This window comes from Gloeophyllum trabeum (genome assembly GCF_000344685.1).
Source record: "Gloeophyllum trabeum ATCC 11539 unplaced genomic scaffold GLOTRscaffold_00004, whole genome shotgun sequence".
Classification (NCBI taxonomy): Eukaryota; Fungi; Basidiomycota; class Agaricomycetes; order Gloeophyllales; family Gloeophyllaceae; genus Gloeophyllum; species Gloeophyllum trabeum.
The window spans coordinates 2676405-2697204 of record NW_006920413.1 but is presented as its reverse complement, the minus strand read 5'-3'; the positions used below and the strand labels follow the sequence as shown (position 1 = coordinate 2697204).

The following is a 20800-nucleotide window of genomic DNA, read 5'->3' as shown; positions in this document are numbered from 1 at the left end:
CGAGAAGGCAAGAGGCGCAACGACTGAATGCAATCCTCCCAATAAGTTACGGGACGCAAGTCACGTGCCCCTTTCCACGCATTCGGCACGCGCATCGAAGGTGCCACAACCGCGTCCGACCGCAAATTGAGAGGCGAAAGGCTATTTCAAGGGGCTCCCCATGTGCTATAGGCGGCCCACTGCTATTGTATACGCAGTAATAATGTCAGAAATTTGATATCATGATTGTGTCTTATACTACTTATAGCTGCCACTCCAAGTATGCACTACTTAAAGTCTAATAGGGGAGCAGGGTCTTTCATCACTCAGGAAAGAGGCTTTAATAAAGCAAACTTAGTAGGCAAGCTCATATTTATGCCTTGCTGGTGCCAGGGTTCAGACTTCAAATGGTTGAATGTGCGCCACGTAGCAGTGGATGCTCATTAGACAATGGAATTTCCGGGTGAAAGGATTACCTGATGACAACATTAATATTTAGAGTTTGAGCTGGCAGAGCATCAAAACAGCATCTAAAAGCAGGAGACGAGGAGCAAAGCCGAAATGAGGATCAAAAGGCAAGGTTCGAACCCACGATATATCACAATTCTGCTTCCATGAGACGAACGCGCAACGATTACACTACAAACTCAACACAGGGACAGGTAACAATGCATATATGTCGCCCAACTACCCTTGCAGAAGCCGGTTATCACCGGCCCGCGCAGCGCACGTGATATGCGTCCCATAATTTATTGGGAGGATTGCATTGAGTGGCGCAACGTCGGAAAGTCTCCCCTGGACAGTGAAAGAAGAGCGCAAGGCCTAGGCCTTTAAAGCCGTTGCACAAGATGCCAGCACACAGGGAGACGGAGGGACCAGACTTGATACACAGTCAATGTCCAACTCATATGCAGTCGGGGAGAGTAGTATACTCGATCGAGCTTGCAACTGACCCTGACAGGTTCAGCTCCCTCGTCATAGGTCCACAGCTCCAGATATGCTGCGTTACAACAGCGAGTCTACGCTTGAAAACTAGTGCGGTATCCCGCTCAGTGACGTGCTGAAGGCTGCCTAACAGAGGCGTAACCGACGTCGAGTCGTCGTCCATGCAATTGATCCCTATACAGTATGCCCATCTCTGATATCAGCTCTCAGTCATGATCACTTCAGCCACATTTTGGACTCGTATGTTGCGATACTCATCCTGTTTTCTAATTCATCACCATGGGACTCTCACCGCTGATTTGCACTTGTCGTAGTAGGTATTCAGGAGGAGAAGCGGAAGAGACAATGGAGAAGTGTCAGAACTCAAAGGAGTTGCGAAGTCAACTCGGACATTACTGCTATCAAGCTGATGGATTGATGTCGAGGCAGCCGGACCATATGCCAGTGTCCCGCGGAATTCGAAGGTCTCACTGCTGGAGGTCCCGTTTATGGCACGGGAAGCTGTTTAATCACGCCTTATCGTTGTCGCTCGTGGTCAACATCCGAGCTCGCTGCCGCGAACCCCGAGTTCTCTAAAGTTTGTGATATCCGTGATATTCTCTAGGCTCTGTTGTACGCGTCCGTGTGCACGAGGTGCCTCAATCTTGTTACTCCCGGCCTTAACGCACATGATCGCTTGCTTCTCAAAGGTCTGTTTAACGAACGTTGCTACTCTAATGCGTGATTCTTGACAAGTACACGCTATCCGCTCGGAGTTCCTTCCTCATCGCTTCTCCGTGATCTCGAGAGCGTTGCTCTGGCTATCCATGTCTGCCTCGGTATAAAAGCTCCAGGACATCGAGGGGACACCCCAGTCCCCCGGCTCGGTTCTTACCATCCCGGTCCACAGAAACTGGCCGTCATGCTCACCGCCGCCCTCGCCGTAGCTGCTCTCGCCTTCCAGACGGTCTCCGCGATCACTCTGGAGAAACGCGCTGTGGACTACTACGACCCGACCGCCAACGGCGGATCTATGCTCGACAAAGTGGGCGACACGGGACTCGGTGAACCCCTCAACGTGCGCTTGTCCTTCAGTTCTCGACGCGCCCGATGGTCTGTATTGAGCTGGTGATGCCCACAGGTTATCATCTCTGGTCTCAGCTCCCGGGACGTTCTGACTGACGATGGGATCCTGAACTATGCCCGATCAATCGGTTTGTAAGTCGAAAGTACCAACTCGCATTAACGCGGGAGCGAGTGTTGACCTTCCCACTGCACAGCTCGGAAGAGTGCTTCGGAATCCACCAGGGCGACCCCCAGGCGGCCAACCTAGGCGACGGGAACGGCTGGGTGAATCAGACGGTCGAGCTCCGCCAGGACTACGGCAGCGCTGGTATCGGGACCTGCTTGGAAAGTGTGATCGGTGGGAACCATTTCAGGTAAGCCCTCATTGATTGAGCTTGTCTGAGAGTGTCTTGATTGCGTCTCTTCTCTCCGGAAGGATTTGGCGTCAGAACGGCAGTCAGGCAGATAGCGGGGCGTTGTTCTTCGCGTACGTGAATCTGTCCGGCTTTCTTCCGCCCATATCTTACCGAACTCGCGAAAAGGGTGTCCCAGGAAGAGGTAACTGAATAACAGGCGCACTGTATCCGGCTTCGGAAAGCTCATAGTTCTCGCAGCCTTTCACAGAGCACCACACTATCGTACCTGACGGGTACAACATCGGCAGGTACGTACCAGACCCAACCGATGCACATCGCAGCATTCCTCTGTCCACCTCTCACTTATCACATCCAGGGACCGCCTCGTGCAGAACGCGGTAGGCCAGACGAGCTTCAACGACGTCTCATACAGCACCGTCGCCCGCAACATCACGGGGCTGCTCGCTCCAGGCGCCAACGGCGTGAATCACAGCACGTCTTTGCCCTCGTCCGAGTTGTATGTGATAGCTGATCGTCCGCTGCAGATATCTCGACGGATGGCATCGTCACTCTGTTGACTGTCACTATCCTCTAAAGCGCATCCTGCGTGGCCTTGGCCTTGGGCAGCCCGCGCGATGCAGGATTATTGTATTTATTCATTTCATGTATTGTCATGCGGTGATGGTGGGCTCGTCGTCCCTCTCCATCTCTTCAGATCAGCGAGTGCTATGCTACATGGGTATCGGTACAATCCCTTTAAATCACGCCATCCCCATCCCCATCCCCATACCTCCAACTACCCATCCACCCCTCTTCCCCGCACTACCACGAATGATGCCCGCCCGTAACCATGATACTACCGCACCCCATCAATCAATCAATCAACCAATCAGCATCCCTTCAATCCCTTTCATTCGCACAAACTAAAGAAAACTCACTCGCTGCCGGTACAGTACGTGCTCGCGTCGCTCGCGAGCCACGCGACGACGCCGCGCAGCTCGTCCGGGCGGCCGATGCGCCCGAGCGGGTTCTGCGCGGACCATTTGTCTTGCAGGCCGGGGTGTTTGTCGAGGTATTGTTTGGTTAGGCTGAGGATATCGTGGGTTGGGTTAGCGGAATTCGGGGCGGGGACGGACGGGTAGGAGGAGAAAGGGGGGAGAGAGGGAGACGGGGGGAGAAGGGGGAAAGGGAGAAGGAGAAGGAGAAGGGGGAAGAGCAGGGACAGATACCTGGTGTAGATGTACCCCGGGGAGAGCGAGTTGACGCGGATGCCACGCGCGCCGAGCTCGCACGCCATGCTGCGCGCCATCTGGATCACCGCGCCCTTCGAGGTGTTGTACGACACCCAGTGGTGGTGCTGTATTGCCACAAACATTGGCCTTTATATTAGACGGGGAAAGAATAAGAGAGAGAGGCGCACCATGTTCGTGAGGCTCCCGCTCATGGACGCGACGAGGATGATGCTACCGGGCTTGTTGAACCTTGCCATCTGGAGTCCGGCGGCTTGCGCGGTGTAGAGCACGCCGTTGACGTTCACGTCCATTACCTGCACTCAGAGTCAGACACAAGTGAGGTAGGACGTGGCTTATACTTATATCACTCACCTCCTTGAACTCCTCCTCGGGATACTCGATGCACGACACATGATTCCTCAATATCCCCGCCGCAGCCACACAAACATCCACCCGTCCCTCCCGATCACCCACCTTCCCCACCTCCCTAACCACCGCCTCCTTATCCGTCACATCCACACTAACATACTCCAACCTCCCTCCCTTCCTGCGCTCCCCGCCCAGCCCGACGTCCATCTTCCCGACGTACTCGCCGACCTGGACGAACTCGCTCGAGGGCGTGGTGGGGCGGTCGAGGCAGTAGACGGCGCGCGCGCCGCCCTCGAGGAGCGCGAGCGCGGCCTCGAGGCCGATGCCGCGGTTCGCGCCCGAGACGATGGCGACGCGGTCGGCGAGGGAGAATTCGTGCGTGAAGAGCGTGGGCCTGGGCGGGGAGGACGAGGAGGGGCTAGTTGCAGCGGCGACGCCGTACCGCGGGGGATCGCGGAGGAGGGAAGAGAGGGAGAAGGGACGGGTGAGGGTTGGGGCGGGGAGGAGGCGCGGGGCGCGGGAGGCGAGGTGGGCGGTGGATCGGAGGGCGCGGAGGGCGCGGAGGGCGGACATGTAGAGGACTTTGCGTGTTACTCGCGGTCGATAATTCCCATTAATGCTCGCCTTAGGCAAGTATTAAATACATCCATGCTTCCGCCGTTCGATGCCTGACCCAAGTCACAGGATACCACGAGAAGCAGCCGAAGCCTCTGCCTGCTCGATGGGGGTGACTGGCCTGGAGCAGATGACTACGCTGGAGGCATCCGCGGACAAGCGGTCGGGTACGTGACCTCGTCAGACCTGCAGCGCAGAGAACGTAAGGACCATTCCTGTGACCTTCCACTAGGCATATCGGGAGCCCGAAACGGGTGGGGTCTGACGACCACTATCGAGATATTCAGTGGTGACGGAGTTTGCGGTGGCGGCAGACTGTTAGATGCTGCTCGAGCGTACTGTCGAGAGAGGAAGCCAGCATGCAAGATTGAAACTGGAGGAAGGAGTGATAGAGTAGAAAGGCAACGCCAAGTCAATAAGATTGGGCGTGTGGATGTTACTTTGCTCAAATGTCCAGATGTCAATGTTTCGAACTGCGTCGGGCCGTGATAACGAATATTGCCGAGCCGTACAGCGTTCTGAACCTTCTGATACAGTCGCGATACAATAGATGAAGGCAGATGAGCGCGTCATGTCTGGCGACCCGTCTACGAATTGGCCACAGCATCCTCGTGATCAGGGCAAGGACGAAATATGGCGCCTGATCCAATATACGCGTTCGATACGCGCGTCGGACTCGCTCGAGTATAACACCAGCGGTCAAGGTGCGCATACATCGTCGGCATCCCCGCGAACCGACTCACCAGCATGCTCGTCAGCCTGCTCACCGTCGGCCTCCTCGCGATGGCCATGCAGTCCCCATTCCCCGCCGCCCACGCTCACGAGCTCTCCCTCGAGTCCCTGCCCCCCGCCGCGCAGCACCTTTTCCACTCCTCCATGTCCTATGTTTCGTCCTACTTCGACCCGTCCGCGTCCTACCTCCTCTCCTCCGACCCCGGCACGCCCGGCGCGCACGACACGCGCTCGTCCGCGATGTACGCCGTGGGGCTGCTGCTGAGGTTCGACGAAGGAGACGTGGAGAGGGCCGTGGATATCATCGAGCGCGTCGCGGGGACGCAGTATGCGAACGCCAGCATGCCGTGGTACGGGACGTACCCGCACGCGCCGGAGGAGCCTACCTCGGGTGGGTACTACGGTGATGTGATATACACGAATTGGGACCCCAACTGGTGCGTTGCTCACTCTCTCAAGTTGCTAAAGTCGATGGGTAGCGTTTGGCGTGGGTATGTATGCATTTAGGTGCACGGCGGGAACCCTGTTCTGTAGGGCTGGTTCCGGGTACGCATGTCACCCGGGAGGGCTCCCGCTACGCTACGGGTAGACCATGGCTTACCCGTGATCCACCCGTAGCTCAAGAAGGAAGCATATACATGAGCGAGGGGATTGGCAGCTGGATTCCGCCCGTTCACGACTTGGCATTCTGTTTCGACGCGAACGGGCCATCTGGTGTCCCCGCCCCTGCTCCTCAGAACTCGGTACGATATACCGTGCATCTTCCACTACCCATGAGTCCTCGCTACACTCGGGTACTCGCGCGTATACTAGGACGCCCGGATCGCCTCCGGGCATCATCTTCATAAGCCCCCTCCCCTCCAGTGCCCATGCCAACCCCCACCCCACCCCGCCCCTCACCCATTCACTAACAAACCCCTGCTCTTTGCAGGCGAGACTTCATCGGCACAGCATGGTGCCTCGCCCTCGCCACGCGCTCCCACCTCCTGCCCTCCCCCACCATCAAGACCATCGAGCGCTCCCTCCTGCTCGCCGCCGAGGGCGTGCTCACGCGCTACCAGGGCCGCGGGCCGTACGCCAACGCGGTGAACGTCGATAATACGAAGGACAACTACGACGCGGTGCGCATACATACATACTGCATACCGCACCCCAGTTTCCCCCTGACGCACACAGCTGATAGGCATACACGAACCCCTGGCTGATGAGCACGTTCCTCCTGAGCTACGTCGGGCACCGCATGGGCCGCGCGGACCTGAGCGCGCGCGGGGAGGCGGACGCGCGGGCGATTTATGAGCTGTTCACGTACGGCGGGTTCGATACGTTCGCGGAGTATAACTCGGGGACGTACACGGGCGTCGGTACGTGTTTTCCCTCCCTTTTCTCCCCTGGATTCTGCCCGTCGCTCACCTATTCGTGCTCGGTCGCTCACCCATCCCCGTCGCTCGCTCACTCATTCCCCGTCGCTCGCTCACTCATTCCCGTCGCGCACTCACGTCATCCCCACCGCTCACTCACTTCTGACGAATTCGTGGAACGAAAGACGTGTACGCGCTGGCGCTCTGGATCGGCTTTGCCCCGCCGAACAGCACGCTGAAGGAGTACGGCACCTACATGCTGCGCCGCACGATGGAGGACCTCGGCACGCTGTACAACGCGGGGCTGCGCAACCTCGCGGGGCCGTTCGACCGGTGCGTCCTCTCCTCTCGGCCTTTCCCCTCTTCCCTTCCCTTTCCCCTTCCCTGACCACGACACCCGCGCAGGACGTACGGCTTCGACCAAACGCGGTACCACTCCGTCCTGGGGTACTTCATCGCGTCCCTCCTCCCGTCCCCCGCCACGCCCGCGCCGATACCGAGCTCGCTCCCCGGGTCGCTCCACATCAACGACTACGCGTGCTTCCCGTTCCTCGCCGCCCCGCTGAGCGGGGTCGTGAAGGCCGTCACGCCGGGGTGGGTGCTGGACAGCTTCGCGCGGTTCGAGAAGGGTGCGTGGATCGCTTTGCGGTTTGTTTGTACGAATGATGACAAGGGGCGTATTGGGATGTAGGGGCGGAGCGCACCCTGAAGAGGCAAGTGCGCACGAACACGGTGGACCCTACCGCTGTGCGGAACGTCACGGCGTGGCTGGGCGACGGGATCAGCATCGGCGGGCAATCCGTGCGTGCGCCATGACATCTCCCCTCTGCCCTCCTTACTAACCTGCGCGTCCAGCTCGACGAGCCCTACGTCCGCCAATCCTCCATGGTCGCCGCCCTCATCCAGTGGGCGCTCCCCCCTAAGTCCAGCACACCCTCACAGCCCCCACGCGTAGGTTACATCGCGCTGTCCCCGCCGACCGCGTCCGTCGTGCACGCCACCGCCTCCCCCGGCATCCTCGAGATCTCCTTCCCGCCCTCTGCGCGCGCAGACGGGACGAACGCGACGCTGCCGAGCACGGTCGTGTTCGCCGGGGGCGGGTTCGAGTGGGCGGAGTACGAACACAACGCGGGGAAGGGGCTGGCGGGCGTGCCCGGGTTGAGTGTGAGTGTAGAGACGAGCGGCTTGGGGGAGGCGGGCGTGGCGTATAATGGGAGTAGTAGTTTCAAGTGCGTAGTCGTCTTGCTTGGAGATCGAGTATTGCGGACACGGATTGGCTGACTTCGTGAATCTGTTATATTTGCAGCGGGTTTCATTCGTGGTATATCACGTACCCTGTGACGGCCAGCTGGCCGGATGTACCGTCGATTCGAATCACGGTTAGTCGCTAAACCTGCTATGCGATGGACGAACTTGTCCGTTTGGTCACCATCCTTTAGTGGTGGAGGTTCCCCATTCGGACTCTTGAAGTGCCATATTGTACACAGCAGTTTTCGATAAGATGTTTCTCTCCCCCTTGTCCTATTCATGTGCAGGACGTTTCCGTCACATGCATCAGGAGCTACTCATACACTGTCGTAAGGATGGCATACAGGACAACACTTCGGTCTCGATGCGACACGCCTATTCGTACATGCACTGCAAATTCTAGGTCTCCCTCTCCAGGATCCACAAAGTACCGGTTCCAGGACGGTACAGCACTAGGTGATCGGGGTTCCCGTTCGACTTGTAGTCGAGGGCGAAACACCTGTCCGCCGCAGACTTCAGGTCGTAACCACCTATCCCGAGGCCAGGATCACCCTGGGCGTAATCCGGCGTATAGGCCGCCCCGTCCCTCTGCAGGATCCACAGGGTCCCCGTGCCAGGACGATACAAGACAAGCTCGTCCAGCTTCTCCCCACCGTCGTAGTCGAACGCGAAGCAGCGATCCGCTGGCGACTTCAGATCGTATCCTCCGATGCCCTGCCCCGGGTCTCCCTGCGCATATACAGCTTTGAACACCGTCCCCTGCTTCTGCACGATCCACACCGTGCCCGTGCCAGGGCGATATAGCACAATCTCGTCCAGTTTGCCATTACCCTCCCAATCGAAGGCGAAGCAGCGGTCCGCCGGCGACTTGAGGTCGTACCCCGCGATACCGCTGCCAGGATCGCCCTGCGCATAGACAGCGGTGAACGTGCCACTGCAATTGCTCAATATCCAAATAGTACCCGTACCGGGGCGGTACAAGGCGAGGAAATCGATCCTACCGCAACTGTCATAATCGTATGCGAAGCATCGATCCGCTTTCGACTTCAAATCGTATCCCCCGATCCCACAGCTCTCCTCGTACACCGCCCGAAATTGCCCGCAGTCGTTCTTTAGGATCCATATCGTGCCTGTGCCGGGACGGTAGCAGACCAGGTGGTCCGCCTTCCCGGAGTGGTCATAATCGAAGGCAATGAGCCTATCGTCGGGGGATCTGAGATCATAGCCCCCGATGCCCTTCCCGGGGTCGCCCTGAGCGTACACGGGCACCCAGCCGTTGTCCCCTTTCTTCAGGATCCAGCAGGTGCCGGTGCCTGGGCGGTACAGCACGATGTGGTCGAGCTTGCCGGAGGAGTCGTAGTCGAAGGCGAACGCCCTGTCTGCGGGCGACTTGAGGTCGTAGCCACCAATGCCCTTACCGGGGTCGCCTTCGGCGTAGACGGGTTTGTAGGCGGTGGGAGCGGACATGTCGGCAAGTATGATAGGTCCGTGTCTAATGGAGGAACAAGTCAGTTAAAGTCGCTCAGAGGCTTGGTGAGTCTCCAAGTACCTTGCTCGAGGAGAGGAAGACGATAGTTATCGAGGCCATCCATGTGAGCTTATATAGTGTGCAGACGGACGCTTTTTAGTCGTGAATATAGTACTGTGCCTGCTCAGATGCTATTTTCGGGGAGAAACATAGATCCTCGCAGAGTCAGAGGTGGTTTGTAATAGCTAAATCGATTGACTAAATTCCGAATGCACCAGAAGCATCGGGGTCGTCTGAAAGCCGCGTTCAGCTGCTCACTACCGGGCAGAGACAATCTAAGGCAGGTGACATATGCCCACCGTTCGAATGGAAGTAAGCACAAAGATCGCATATAGTAGAAGCTCATGCGAACTCATCACGTACCGATGAGACAGGCGGGACAGCCTTGTCCAATAACAAACGAGCGGCCTGAGGAAATGGAAGGAATAAGATCCGCTCCAGCACGAAATTTCCCCGCTAGCCTTCCTTGCCAGTTGACATGATGTGTCTTCCATTAGCCAGCCTGAGCCGCAGTACGTGCTCCTAGTGTCCCGCTCTGCTGAGAGCAGGCGCCTCGAATCAACAATTTCTGTCACGAACGACGTCAGGCGCTTCCTGGTCAAATATTAGCACGCGTCGGCATGAAGAGACATCCGACCGAGGTCAAGACGCCTTCCACCTTTGTCGTATCTCCAACCGCAAACCGGGGCAACTACTACGTACGTATCGGCACCGGCGTTCCCTTAATAGTTGTCTATTCTGGAGCCTATAAACAATGAATGATCATCTTGCATTGTATAAATTAGAATGCGAGCCGCCAGGCTTCTCTATCTGCAATCTACTCCTGACCGCGGAGGGATATCGGCATCTCAACAGTATGCTGACACTGGCATACAGAAATCCCAGTTTTTGACCAATTGCAAAACACCGGGGCAGTGTGCCGGAGCCTGGTGAAGAATCGAAAGCGCATCCTTGGAATACATACCGTCCGAACCAAGATTAACCTCCCGGAACATTCCGGTCCAATGAAATTTGTGTTTGTAGATTATCGATATGACCCGATCAGCTCAGGGAGGTGAAGGCCAAGGGTAGAATTACGCCCCTTACAGTCATTTGCATAAGAAACTAAACATCGCGCTTCTCAGTGTGTTGTTCAACTTTGGACGGCCTCTCCAATTGCGAGCTCTTTGGCTAGGCAAAGGACTTGCAAATGCCCCAGGGCGGCGCAGAGGGCCTCGTATACTGAGTGCTATGGATGCTATAAAACTATACTAGGTGTGATAAATTATCTTGGACTTATGTCCCCAGTGCGATGGAGGGCCACTAGCACTCTGCCCTCCCGTAAGCGCTTCGGGCAGGGCAGACCGAATTGCCTCTCTTTTTGGCAGGAGAGAGGACGGTCAGCACATAACCCCCTTTGCCGCGCGTTTGCTGTTAGCCTAAAAGGACATATTTGGCGTGGACAAACAACATTGTGAGTAACGCGATGCTCAGTTTCTTATGCAAACGGCTGTACCTTGGTGGACTCTGTCTTCAGCCCGTTGAGGGCCACGGATCAACCGTGTTCTTCCGCCCGGGCCTCACGAACTTGACGAGAGTCTCACAATCAATCATTTGATGGTACAAAACACAGTAGAGACCGATCGGAACTACAGGTACAACTGTTTACTAGGAACGAGCTAGTCATCGCCCAAAGGCCGTGTTTTCTTTTCGTTTTCCGATATGCTAAGGACTATCTTACAGGGAGTCATAGAGAGGTTCGCATCCACGGCAACAATCCGACTTCGATGTGAGACAACGACCTATCTCCACACCGTGACAACGGGCAGCAGCTAGACTACCCTCCTCAGGATCCAAATAGTGCCGGTTCCAGGACGGTACAGCACGAGATGGTCGGGGTTGCCATTAGAATTGTAGTCGAGCGCGAAGCATCTGTCGGCGGGAGATTTCAGGTCGTAACCGCCTATACCAAGGCCAGGATCACCCTGGCGGTAGACCGGCGTAGAATGGGTGCCTTCCTTCTTCACGATCCACAAGGTGCCAGTACCAGGGCGATACAAGACGAGCTCGTTCAGCTTCTTTCCGAGGTTGTGGGCGAATGGGAAGCATATATCCCGGGCAGATTTCAGATCGTATCCTCCAATTCCCTGCCCGGGATCTCCTTGCTGATACACGGGTGTGAAATCCGTCCCCTCCCTCCGCAAAATCCATATTGTGCCTGTTCCCGGACGATACAACACGATAGAGTCCAGCTTGTCGCTGCCCTCCCAATCAAAAGCGAAGGCACGATCAGCGGGGGACTTGAGATCGTAGCCACCAATGCCCTTGCCAGGATCACCCTGGTTATAGACAGCGGTGAACTTGCCTGACTCGTGCTTCAAAATCCAAAAGGTGCCCGTGCCAGGGCGGTAGAGTGCGAGATAATCCACCCTGCCGCACCTGTCATAGTCGTAAGCAAAGCAGAGATCGTCTTTGGACTTCAAGTCGTATCCCCCAATACCGCTTTCCCCGGCATACACAGCACTGAACATCCCGCCGCGATTCTTCAAGATCCATATCGTGCCCGTGCCCGGGCGGTAGCAGACTAGATGGTCGGCTTTGCCGGAGTGGTCATAGTCGAAAGGAATAATCCTGTCGTCAGGGGATTTGAGATCATAACCCCCAATACCGTTTCCGGGATCTCCTTGATGATATACCGGGGACCAGACGCCGTTTTCGCCTTTCTTCAGGATCCAGCAGGTGCCGGTGCCTGGGCGGTACAGCACGATGTGGTCGAGCTTGCCGGAAGAGTCATAGTCGAAAGCGAACGCCGTGTCCGCGCTCGACTTGAGATCGTAGCCACCAATACCGGTGCCAGGATCTCCCTGATGATAGACGGGCGTGTAGTCGCTGGTGGAAGACATGGTGACGGGGAGTGGGTCGCGCTGGAGAAAACGGGTTCGTCAGAGCTCTACTCTTGTAGTCGTTGCAGTACTTACGTCCTCGGTGAGAAGGGAAGGCGATGTCTGTCAAGGTCGAGACTGTGTCCTCTATATACCCTGCAGTCAGACGTAACTGTCACAAAACTAGAGTAAGACCAAAATTCGCGTGTTCCAAGGCTATTCAATATTTCGTCCTCCACGAACCTTCATTCACCTGCACGCTTGACCACGAAAGGGTGCTTGAGAAGCTACCGAGTTGGCGTGGGTATACCGGTAGATGGAGATCTGTATCCACAGACAATACGGCGAAGGGGCGAACGTCACGCTGAACCCTTGGGACACGAAGAGACCGCCCATTCCATGAGCTTAGGAACAGCGGTCGATCTCCTGTAATAGTGCTGCGATAATGAATGAGTGAGTTATTTTCGCAGGTCATTTACAAGTTCTACGGGATATTCCAAACGCCAGCAATGCCGCATTAATGGCCAACCAAACATCGGGAAACCCACCCAAATCGCGCTTTGCCCAGCTGACCAGCTGTCAAGAGTAAGTCACGGAATTAGAGGAAGTCCAGAAGGATGCATTGTCTTCAACTGAATGATGGAAACAGGCACACGTCAATTGGACCAGTCGATGTTAGACACCCTCCGCTCACTGTCAGTCAGGCCTATGGCCAATCTGAGCGAGGCGGAGACTTTACACCTTCAAGTTTGTGTGATCTTCCACATGAATGGATTAACCAAGTGGGTCTTACGTACAGACGCGAGGTAAGCGGGGTGTTTGAGGTGGCGTCCGTCGAACGCTATTACTTAGCTCACCTGCTTGAACGAATCACTAGTATGTGTGACTACTACTAACCCGCTGACGGAATATAGCCTGTGAGCAGATGATTAGTGAATGATCATCGTCTGGTGGTTTCGCTTACAAGTTTTATGGAATGATACCAGCACTTCTCAACAGTGGCCTGCCAACAAGGAAATCATCGAAATCTATGTCTGTTCATCCATCCCACCAGAGATCTTGAGAATCGGACACGGAGTTAGAGGCAGTCCGGATGGGATGTTTCGTCTTGAACTCACATTGGTGGCAACAGGCACACATCGAGCTCAACAAGTATAGTGGATGTCAGACGCCTCCAGCTTCAACGAGAGCTCCGGGATAGGGATAATCATATGGCCAATCTGAATAAGGCGGAGGCCGCGGAGCCTTTGCACCCTTGTGTGATCCACCACGCGCCCTGATATACACTCGTCTTTCTCACACACAAACGCGAGTTGGACCGGGTGTTTGAGGTTGTGTCCGCCGATGCCATTCCGTTGTTCACCTTAAGCTTGATACTTACTACTAGTAGTACAGCATGTATCGAGCACGAAAGTGCCGACGAAATACTGAACAGGTGATCAGGCTACTCTTGTGCACGGACCAGGCGGCAAATAAAGCATATACCCAGAGATTGAACATATGCTGTGCTCTTCATGCCTATGTACACAGCATCGACCGAGTAGAAGAGAAAGACAAGGAGAGACCAACCCATCTACAACCAAGATTATCGTGCGAAGCTGTCGTCCACGAACCCACTGTACGTAGATGTAAGAGTGGTACCTTCGCATTGAACGAGGATTGAACGAGAGACCTCAAAGGTATTTTCACGCTAGCCCTTGGTACCGACGCAACGTGGATGTGCAGTCCGACAGTGCCGCAATTAGCGGGGAAATCTGCATAACCAGGAGGTCGATTGGATGACAGCCAGGAGAATTCGAATGCGACCTGCTAGACAGCGCAGGGGTGCAGCTGAGCTCCTCGTTCGCCGGATCGCGACGATTGAATGCAATCCTTGGATCAGGGCAAAGGAAGCACTTGACCTCGGCTCTCGAGCCTCGGCTTCGGCAGCTTCTGACGCAAATACAGGAGCTAACTGGTTATAGGTGGGCTCGGGGGATGCAGTCGCCCGAAAGCGCCGCATCCACCCAGCAAAGGAGACTACAACACATAATTGACCATGATTGCGTGGGATGCGGGGGCAGCACGTACCTCAAAGTAATCGGTCACAATTCATAATGACCTCATGCCAGTGATGGAAGTTATCGAAAGGAGAGGCGAGGCCCATAAGATCCTGCTATTCAGAGTGCAGATCACAACATTAACACGAACTACGACGCCTGGGCATCCCCAAATATTGTGGACGGTCGGCGATATCTCGGACGCAACTGGTCCAGTTGGCTGGTCACATCGACTGTGCAGTGAACGCAAGATTAACATGGAGAGTCGGAAGCGACGTCAGCCAGGCACAGGAGACATGCCACAATTTTCCGATCCGAATCTCTTTGAAGTTGTGGTCCGAGTTCAAACGCGTCAGAGCAGACTATTCATAGCAACGACGATTATGAGACCCTCCAGGCCAAACATCGTGACATATATCGACTTCAAATTGCCCACATCGCTTCATCGCCTGAACTCATTTAGAACTGCCTCTCCAGAATCCAAAACGTGCCTGTACCCGGACGGTAAAGGCAAAGATGATTCGGCGTTCGTCGTTGTCTGTAGTCAAAAGCGAAGACAAGGTCGGCAGGGGAACGGAGATCGTAACCGCCGATACCCAAGCCAGGTTCGCCCTGGTGGTAGACCGGTACCCAATTATTACCTCCCTGTCTCTGCAAAATCCAGATAGTTCCCGTCCCGGCCCTCCATAGGACGAGTTCGTCGAGCTTCCCGCTGCCGTCCCAATCGAAGGCAATCACCTTGTCTATCGGATTAGCGAGATTATACCCGCCGATACCGATGCCAGGCTCTCCCATCTGGTAGACGGGGAAGAACTTTCCGCGATTATTTTTGAGGATCCAAATGGTGCCCGTCCCCGCTCGGTACCAGACAAGGTGGTCTAACTTTCCGGACCCATCGTAATCGAATGCGAACCCCTTGTCAATGGGGTTCGCAAGGTTGTAACCACCGATGCCGACACCGGGCTCGCCCATCTGGTAAACTGGAGAGAAATTGCCGCGCTCGTTTTTTAGAATCCACACCGTCCCCGTGCCCGGGCGATACCAGACAAGATGGTCCAACTTCCCACTCCCGTTATAATCGAACGCGAAACCCTGGTCGATCGGGTTCATCAGGTTGTATCCCCCAATACCGTTCCCCGGCTCTCCCTCATGGTACACCGGGCTCCACTTCCCGCGATGGTTCTTCAGAATCCAGCATGTTCCCGTACCCGGACGGTAGCAAACGAGGTGGTCTGCCCGGCCTGAGTGGTCGTAGTCGAATGGGAAGATACGATCAGCAGGGTTCTTGAGATTGAACCCGCCGATACCATTTCCGGGCTCGCCTTCCTGATATACGGGCGTGAACTTGCCCCGCCAGTTGTGGAGGATCCAGATGGTACCTGTACCGGGGCGATAAAGGACGATGTGGTCGAGCTTTCCGGTACTGTTGTAGTCGAATGCGAAGGAGAGATCTACAGGGTTCTTAAGGTTGTACCCCCCGATGCCGTTCCCAGGGTCACCTTCCTGATAGACGGGCTTGTAGGCAAAAATACTGGTCATGACGACGCTGTAGACCTATATAACGAGTACCAGTCAACTGTGGGATAGACGGAACATGGTAAACAAAGGGCGTACCAGGATGATATTCACTTAGGCTTGCAGGAACAGATTATGTTTAGATCGTACTTATGTACGATCCGCGGTTGCGGCATCGAGTCGACGTCCTATCGTACTTAGGTCCCACCGTAAAGGCGCAAGTGTAGGACCGACGTCAAGTTTCTGAAAGCGTGAGAATCGGGCCCATCACTCGAAACACGGCTGTGTCGAGTTCACGACCGCCAATACACTATACCTAGATAGAGAGAATTAGCACGTTAAGGTGATATGAATGGAAGACTGCATGACTATTATGCCGCGGAAGCATTCGTGATATCAGTGCTTATGAACCAGTCATGAGACCAGGAGAAGAATAGAGCATCGGAACGAGTAGAGCGCCTCTTGAACAGCAGATGGGAGAACGTGCCGTTGAGGGTAGAAGGTCAAAGCCGACCTTCTGCACCAGAGGAATTGGATAGATTGCCTGGCATAGGTGATCAAATGCGCCGAACCGTGAATCTTGACTCATCACGCCTTAGAACTTCAAGATAAGGTGCCAGACGTCGAAAGCCTCAGTGGCGGATGCTACGGGCGTCCGGTGGACCTGATTCCAGACAGCGCCCCGAGTGTTGGGAGAATAGCTTCACGCAAGACCCGTTTGAAGCTGCACTCTTGCCTGTATAAGCAAGGCGGAGGCGTCTCGTAATACGTAGCACATCAACCAGCATCCTGCCACTTTGGTGCCGAGATCAAGACAGGAGCAATAGAGTCCAAGGAGGGTTGCTGCCGCTTCTCAGGTCAGCTATTTCCTGTTCTCATGATCTCCCGATAAAAGAATGAGAGCCCAATCCAGGCATATTTACACTGCTGCGGGGAGACATGTATCAAAGACAAGACAGGTGGATGGAAGGCAGAGTAAGAGATCCCCAAGCAGAGGCTCTATGGAGTCGTTGAGCTGAGGATCGATGCCATCGTGATTCAAGCCGCGTCTGAGCCGCACGACTCTATCTGAGAGGCGTGACTCTAAGGCTCAGAACCAGAAAGCTTTGGCTAACAGTGATAGGAAAGATGCGGCCGGCGAGGAGCGCTTAGGGTCTCCAGACTCCAGACGGGCTCGAGCTCCGTATGCGCAAGATGAGGCGTAAACGGGCAGTGTTGAGGAACCCAACCCACCTGTTTCGTGGACGGTATACAGTCCAGTAGCGGCGGTCTCCGCATCAGGAATAGATCTTAGCTGTTGAAGTTAGCTCATGGGTAGGAAGCGGGTGACGATTGGGTAACGATGTCGAAAGCACATCGAGGATGCGGTGTGTGGGAATAACATACGCTAGATTCGGATATGTTTCCATCGTGGTTGACTTCAAGTCATGCTGCCAGCACCCGTCAGCCTCGTCAAGCGCGGTGGCTTTCGACGCAGCAGTAATGCTTCGCGACGAAGGCTGACGGACGATCTCCTGCTCAGAGCGAGAATAACAAACCTCGGGCTGCTGTTACTGTCCGCTGTCACCGCCGTATCCTTGCTTTACAACCTCTCCTATGTGTTCGCAACCCGGCATGCAAGTATTACGGAACTGAATATACACGGCAGCCTGGGACCTTGGAGTATTGCTGATACTATACAGCGGGATGCTGGTATACAGAAGCTGTCCCACCTGATCATTGTGCCTGGGCATGCTATATGGAAAGGGTCGGATCCCACTCGAGTCTTAGATGAAGAGGACTGGATTCTGGAGCCTTATCAAAGGGGCGGAGGAAGGGTCGGTGCTTTCCTTCAGCATATCAAGGGAGGGTACGTACTTCGGAGAGCCCCCAGATACAGGACTCACTCCGGATTTGTAGAGTCGAAAGGGCGCTGGGGGATGAGAGGGCGTTGCTAGTGTTCAGCGGGTAAGAATCCCTACTCGATAGACTACTGCACGAATAACACACTAACCTAGACGTAGCGGTCAAACCAGAACAGCATCCGTTTTTACGGAAGCCGACTCGTACCTCCGTCTTGCTATGGAGCAGGGCCTCCTTCCGCTGGGCTTTCTCCGCGCGACCACGGAGAACTATGCTTTAGACTCGTATCAGAACTTGTTGTACTCGATCGCGCGTTTCCACGAATACGTCGGGTACTACCCGGAGTTCATCTCCATTGTTGGCTACGAGATGAAGCGGGAACGGTTCGAGAATGTACACAGAACCGCATTGCGATGGCCAGCCGACAGGTTCCGCTACATAGGCGTGGATATAGCCGCTGATCACAGCGATGCGGCTATGCAAGGCGAGGCACGCTACCCTTCCGTTCCTCTCCTGATCACTGTGTTGACATCTGATATTGCAGCTGAACAACGCATTAATTCCGTACAAGAAGGATCTCTACGGGTGTCATCCGCCTCTGTCGACTAAACGACGCAACCGGAACCCTTTCGCGAGGTTTCACTCGTACTACACATCTGCCCCAGAATTGGCAGGTCTCATGAACTACTGTCCGGAGAGCGGAACTTCGAAAATATTCGATGGCCCTTTGCCGTGGGACAATCTGTGAGACCCTCGCGGAGCGCGATCGCTGGTTAGTTCCGAGCTGTATACCCGTCAGTCCTGGCGTTGCCTCCCTGCGAGGGGCATAGGGCATGGTTCCCCCTCGTATTCCGTCGTGGAGTATTCGTACCAGGTTCGACGAGAATCCTGCCCAGGAATCATGGGTGCGAGCGGGCACGAGCCTCCATTTCCGCACGGTTGTGGGTGCTGCAGGTTGAGGCGGGAGGGTAGACATTTCCAGAGAGAGCCATGCGGAGCCTTATGGACCATTACATGTCGTGTTCCATATACCTTTTGACGGCTATAGTCGGAAACAATGACGCTGGTAGCTCACCTTGTTACGTGACGTCGCTGTCGTCATGATAGTATCGCGCTAATGTCGTAGTCCACCTAGAAGTCGAAGCCGCGGTTCAAGCGAACTGGATGCACCCGCCCTGATACTGTTCTGAAACTCTGCGCCCAATTTAGAAGGTCGGAATGTTCCTGCTATGAGCGTTGCGGGGCGATACCATTTGATATACTTAGGCATTGGTGCAAGGCCATAACGCGAGTACTTGCAGCAGATATGGGATGTTCGGATGATCATCACCATTTGGAACATGCTCTGCCGTGTGGCGGGTCGAAAGAAACATATCCGCTTGTGGCGCAAAGTTTGATCCGGTATGGCCGCGAGGGCCACAAGTTTGTGATACGTACGGTGAGTCTGTATCTGAGCTGTGTGTATTCACCATTCCCGGTGAATGCTTTGTTCAATAGTATCTCCAGCAGCTGAATCATTATTGCAGGCCCGGGCCTCAACGAGACGTTAGCCATGTCTGCTCGTGACAGCACGCAATTCCAGCTCGTCGTTGGAAAGACGGAGGATAACAAGTAGCCTCTCCCCATGGATCCTCCTTGCTATCTTCCGTTATCTTGCAACGGGACATCTAGAACAAATTTATGCTGAAGACTGGTTTCCACCTGACTCAGATATGGGACGAGACAGACTTTCCAGCTCTCCTCTCCGCTGCCCTCGTCAACCGACACTGGAGTTCCGTCGCTCGCATGATCATTTACGAGTCGGTCAGGCTTGATGATGATCTTCAGTCAGCATTGTTCCTGGCGAGTGTGGAGGAGGTCCCCAACCTCGCCTTGCTCGTGCGTCGCTTGGACATAACAACTGTCGACCACTTGTACGAGGAGACCCGGTGTCACATCTCTCTGCTCCAACTATGTCCCAATATCCAACATTTGAACATCCATGGATATTAATGGAAGCTGGTGGATGAATTCGCGGAGGCACTTAGGGCATGCGTGAACCTCGAATCCCTCTACATTTCTGAATGGGGTTGCGGTATAGGCAAGCGGCCCCATTCTGCCCAATGCACACAATGTTCGAGATGATGAAGGGATGGCCAAAGATAGAGCAAGTTCTGTTTCAGGGCAGTGATATTCTAGATTATTGGGGTGAGGGCTTCGCCAGATTTCAACCTGTTCCTATCCGGACACTCCAGTGCTTTGCTGTTAGCTGCGACCTCAATGCGAAGCAGGTCGAGGTGATCACTCAGCTTGCACTGAATCTCCTTTCGTTCTCGCTGCGCTATGGCACCTTTCTGGATGGCCTCTCCATGGCCGGAGCCCTGAGGGCCTGGAAGACCATGCTAGTCAAGCTCGACCTCCGCTGCTCAACATATCGCTCTCTCAAAGACCACACCGAGTGGGATCACACAGCAGAAATCTTATGCAAGCTTTCTCTACTTCGAGTTCTAAGGGTTGCAGAGGGACTCCGATCTGAATACTACAAGGCTGCATTCCCGCCTTCGCTGGGAGAGCCTTCCATCTACATCCCATCAGCTTTCGAGCTACAATGTCTCATTGATGTAATGACATCAGGACAAGAATTACTCTCGCTCTGTTTGCTTGAGGTATACAAGCCACTTCGTATACCACTGGTAGATGATCCCGCAGATCATGAGTATGTTGAGACTGTGGAGGTGCATCTAGTGGAGATATGCTGCAGCATCGGTTGTAGTTGCGAGCTGCATCATGGCCCTTTGGTGTATTGACCATGTAGTGCTAATATATGAAATCCCGCGAATACAATACATCCATCAGCTTCTTTGCGACTGTCACACGGAGGATGCTCATTCTATGTTCTGACGCAAAGTGTGATACACAGGAAAAAGGGATTGATTGAACATGGAGAAGTAATTCGAAGCATAATGTAGGGCTATCTAGACAAGTTTAGACTGTGCCATGTACTCGTGTAGGCCTGCTCCAGGGGGGTGCATAATAAGCAGGTGGTGAACATCATTTATTGGAGGGCTTGAAGGGCTCTGCAGAGCGTAGGTAGAGCTGCAGCCACCATAACTAGAAGGGAGCAACGACACGACACTCTTGAACATCATGCATACCAT

The 20800-nt window shown here is 54.8% G+C and overlaps 7 protein-coding genes across 7 annotated transcripts; 3 read left to right on the top strand and 4 right to left on the bottom strand.

The window, feature by feature from the left end:
• The first annotated feature begins 1802 nt into the window (after nt 1–1802).
• On the top strand, nt 1803–2933 carry GLOTRDRAFT_115484 (uncharacterized protein). Its single transcript, XM_007866515.1, has 8 exons — nt 1803–1981; nt 2045–2121; nt 2184–2342; nt 2405–2455; nt 2511–2526; nt 2583–2632; nt 2701–2816; nt 2870–2933. The coding sequence occupies exons 1-8, from the start codon at nt 1826–1828 to the stop codon at nt 2917–2919; spliced, it is 675 nt and encodes a 224-aa protein (XP_007864706.1). The 5' UTR covers nt 1803–1825; the 3' UTR covers nt 2920–2933.
• Nucleotides 2934–2978: 45 nt separating this feature from the next.
• Nucleotides 2979–4498, bottom strand: GLOTRDRAFT_115483 (NAD P-binding protein; the record flags this gene model as incomplete). The annotated part of the gene is made up of 6 exons (XM_007866514.1): nt 2979–3180; nt 3263–3412; nt 3554–3681; nt 3745–3870; nt 3929–4319; nt 4368–4498. The coding sequence occupies 6 exons, from the start codon at nt 4496–4498 to the stop codon at nt 3147–3149; spliced, it is 960 nt and encodes a 319-aa protein (XP_007864705.1). The 3' UTR covers nt 2979–3146.
• Nucleotides 4499–5287: 789 nt separating this feature from the next.
• On the top strand, nt 5288–8175 carry GLOTRDRAFT_137909 (uncharacterized protein; the record flags this gene model as incomplete). The annotated part of the gene is made up of 8 exons (XM_007866513.1): nt 5288–5709; nt 6204–6393; nt 6456–6633; nt 6816–6963; nt 7036–7259; nt 7322–7431; nt 7486–7859; nt 7937–8175. The coding sequence occupies 8 exons, from the start codon at nt 5288–5290 to the stop codon at nt 8019–8021; spliced, it is 1731 nt and encodes a 576-aa protein (XP_007864704.1). The 3' UTR covers nt 8022–8175.
• Nucleotides 8176–8277: 102 nt separating this feature from the next.
• GLOTRDRAFT_137908 (uncharacterized protein) lies at nt 8278–9437 on the bottom strand (the record flags this gene model as incomplete). Its single annotated transcript, XM_007866512.1, has 2 exons — nt 9428–9437; nt 8278–9370 (listed from the first exon to the last, which is right to left on the bottom strand). The coding sequence occupies exon 2, from the start codon at nt 9343–9345 to the stop codon at nt 8278–8280; it is 1068 nt and encodes a 355-aa protein (XP_007864703.1). The 5' UTR covers nt 9346–9370; nt 9428–9437.
• Nucleotides 9438–11217: 1780 nt separating this feature from the next.
• On the bottom strand, nt 11218–12288 carry GLOTRDRAFT_92616 (uncharacterized protein; the record flags this gene model as incomplete). Its single annotated transcript, XM_007866511.1, has 1 exon — nt 11218–12288. The coding sequence occupies one exon, from the start codon at nt 12286–12288 to the stop codon at nt 11218–11220; it is 1071 nt and encodes a 356-aa protein (XP_007864702.1).
• A 2477-nt stretch (nt 12289–14765) lies between these two features.
• GLOTRDRAFT_137907 (uncharacterized protein) lies at nt 14766–15936 on the bottom strand (the record flags this gene model as incomplete). The annotated part of the gene is made up of 2 exons (XM_007866510.1): nt 15921–15936; nt 14766–15860 (listed from the first exon to the last, which is right to left on the bottom strand). The coding sequence occupies exon 2, from the start codon at nt 15843–15845 to the stop codon at nt 14766–14768; it is 1080 nt and encodes a 359-aa protein (XP_007864701.1). The 5' UTR covers nt 15846–15860; nt 15921–15936.
• Nucleotides 15937–17248: 1312 nt separating this feature from the next.
• Nucleotides 17249–18467, top strand: GLOTRDRAFT_115482 (uncharacterized protein; the record flags this gene model as incomplete). The annotated part of the gene is made up of 4 exons (XM_007866509.1): nt 17249–17670; nt 17721–17768; nt 17825–18152; nt 18208–18467. The coding sequence occupies 4 exons, from the start codon at nt 17249–17251 to the stop codon at nt 18409–18411; spliced, it is 1002 nt and encodes a 333-aa protein (XP_007864700.1). The 3' UTR covers nt 18412–18467.
• Nucleotides 18468–20800: the final 2333 nt, after the last annotated feature.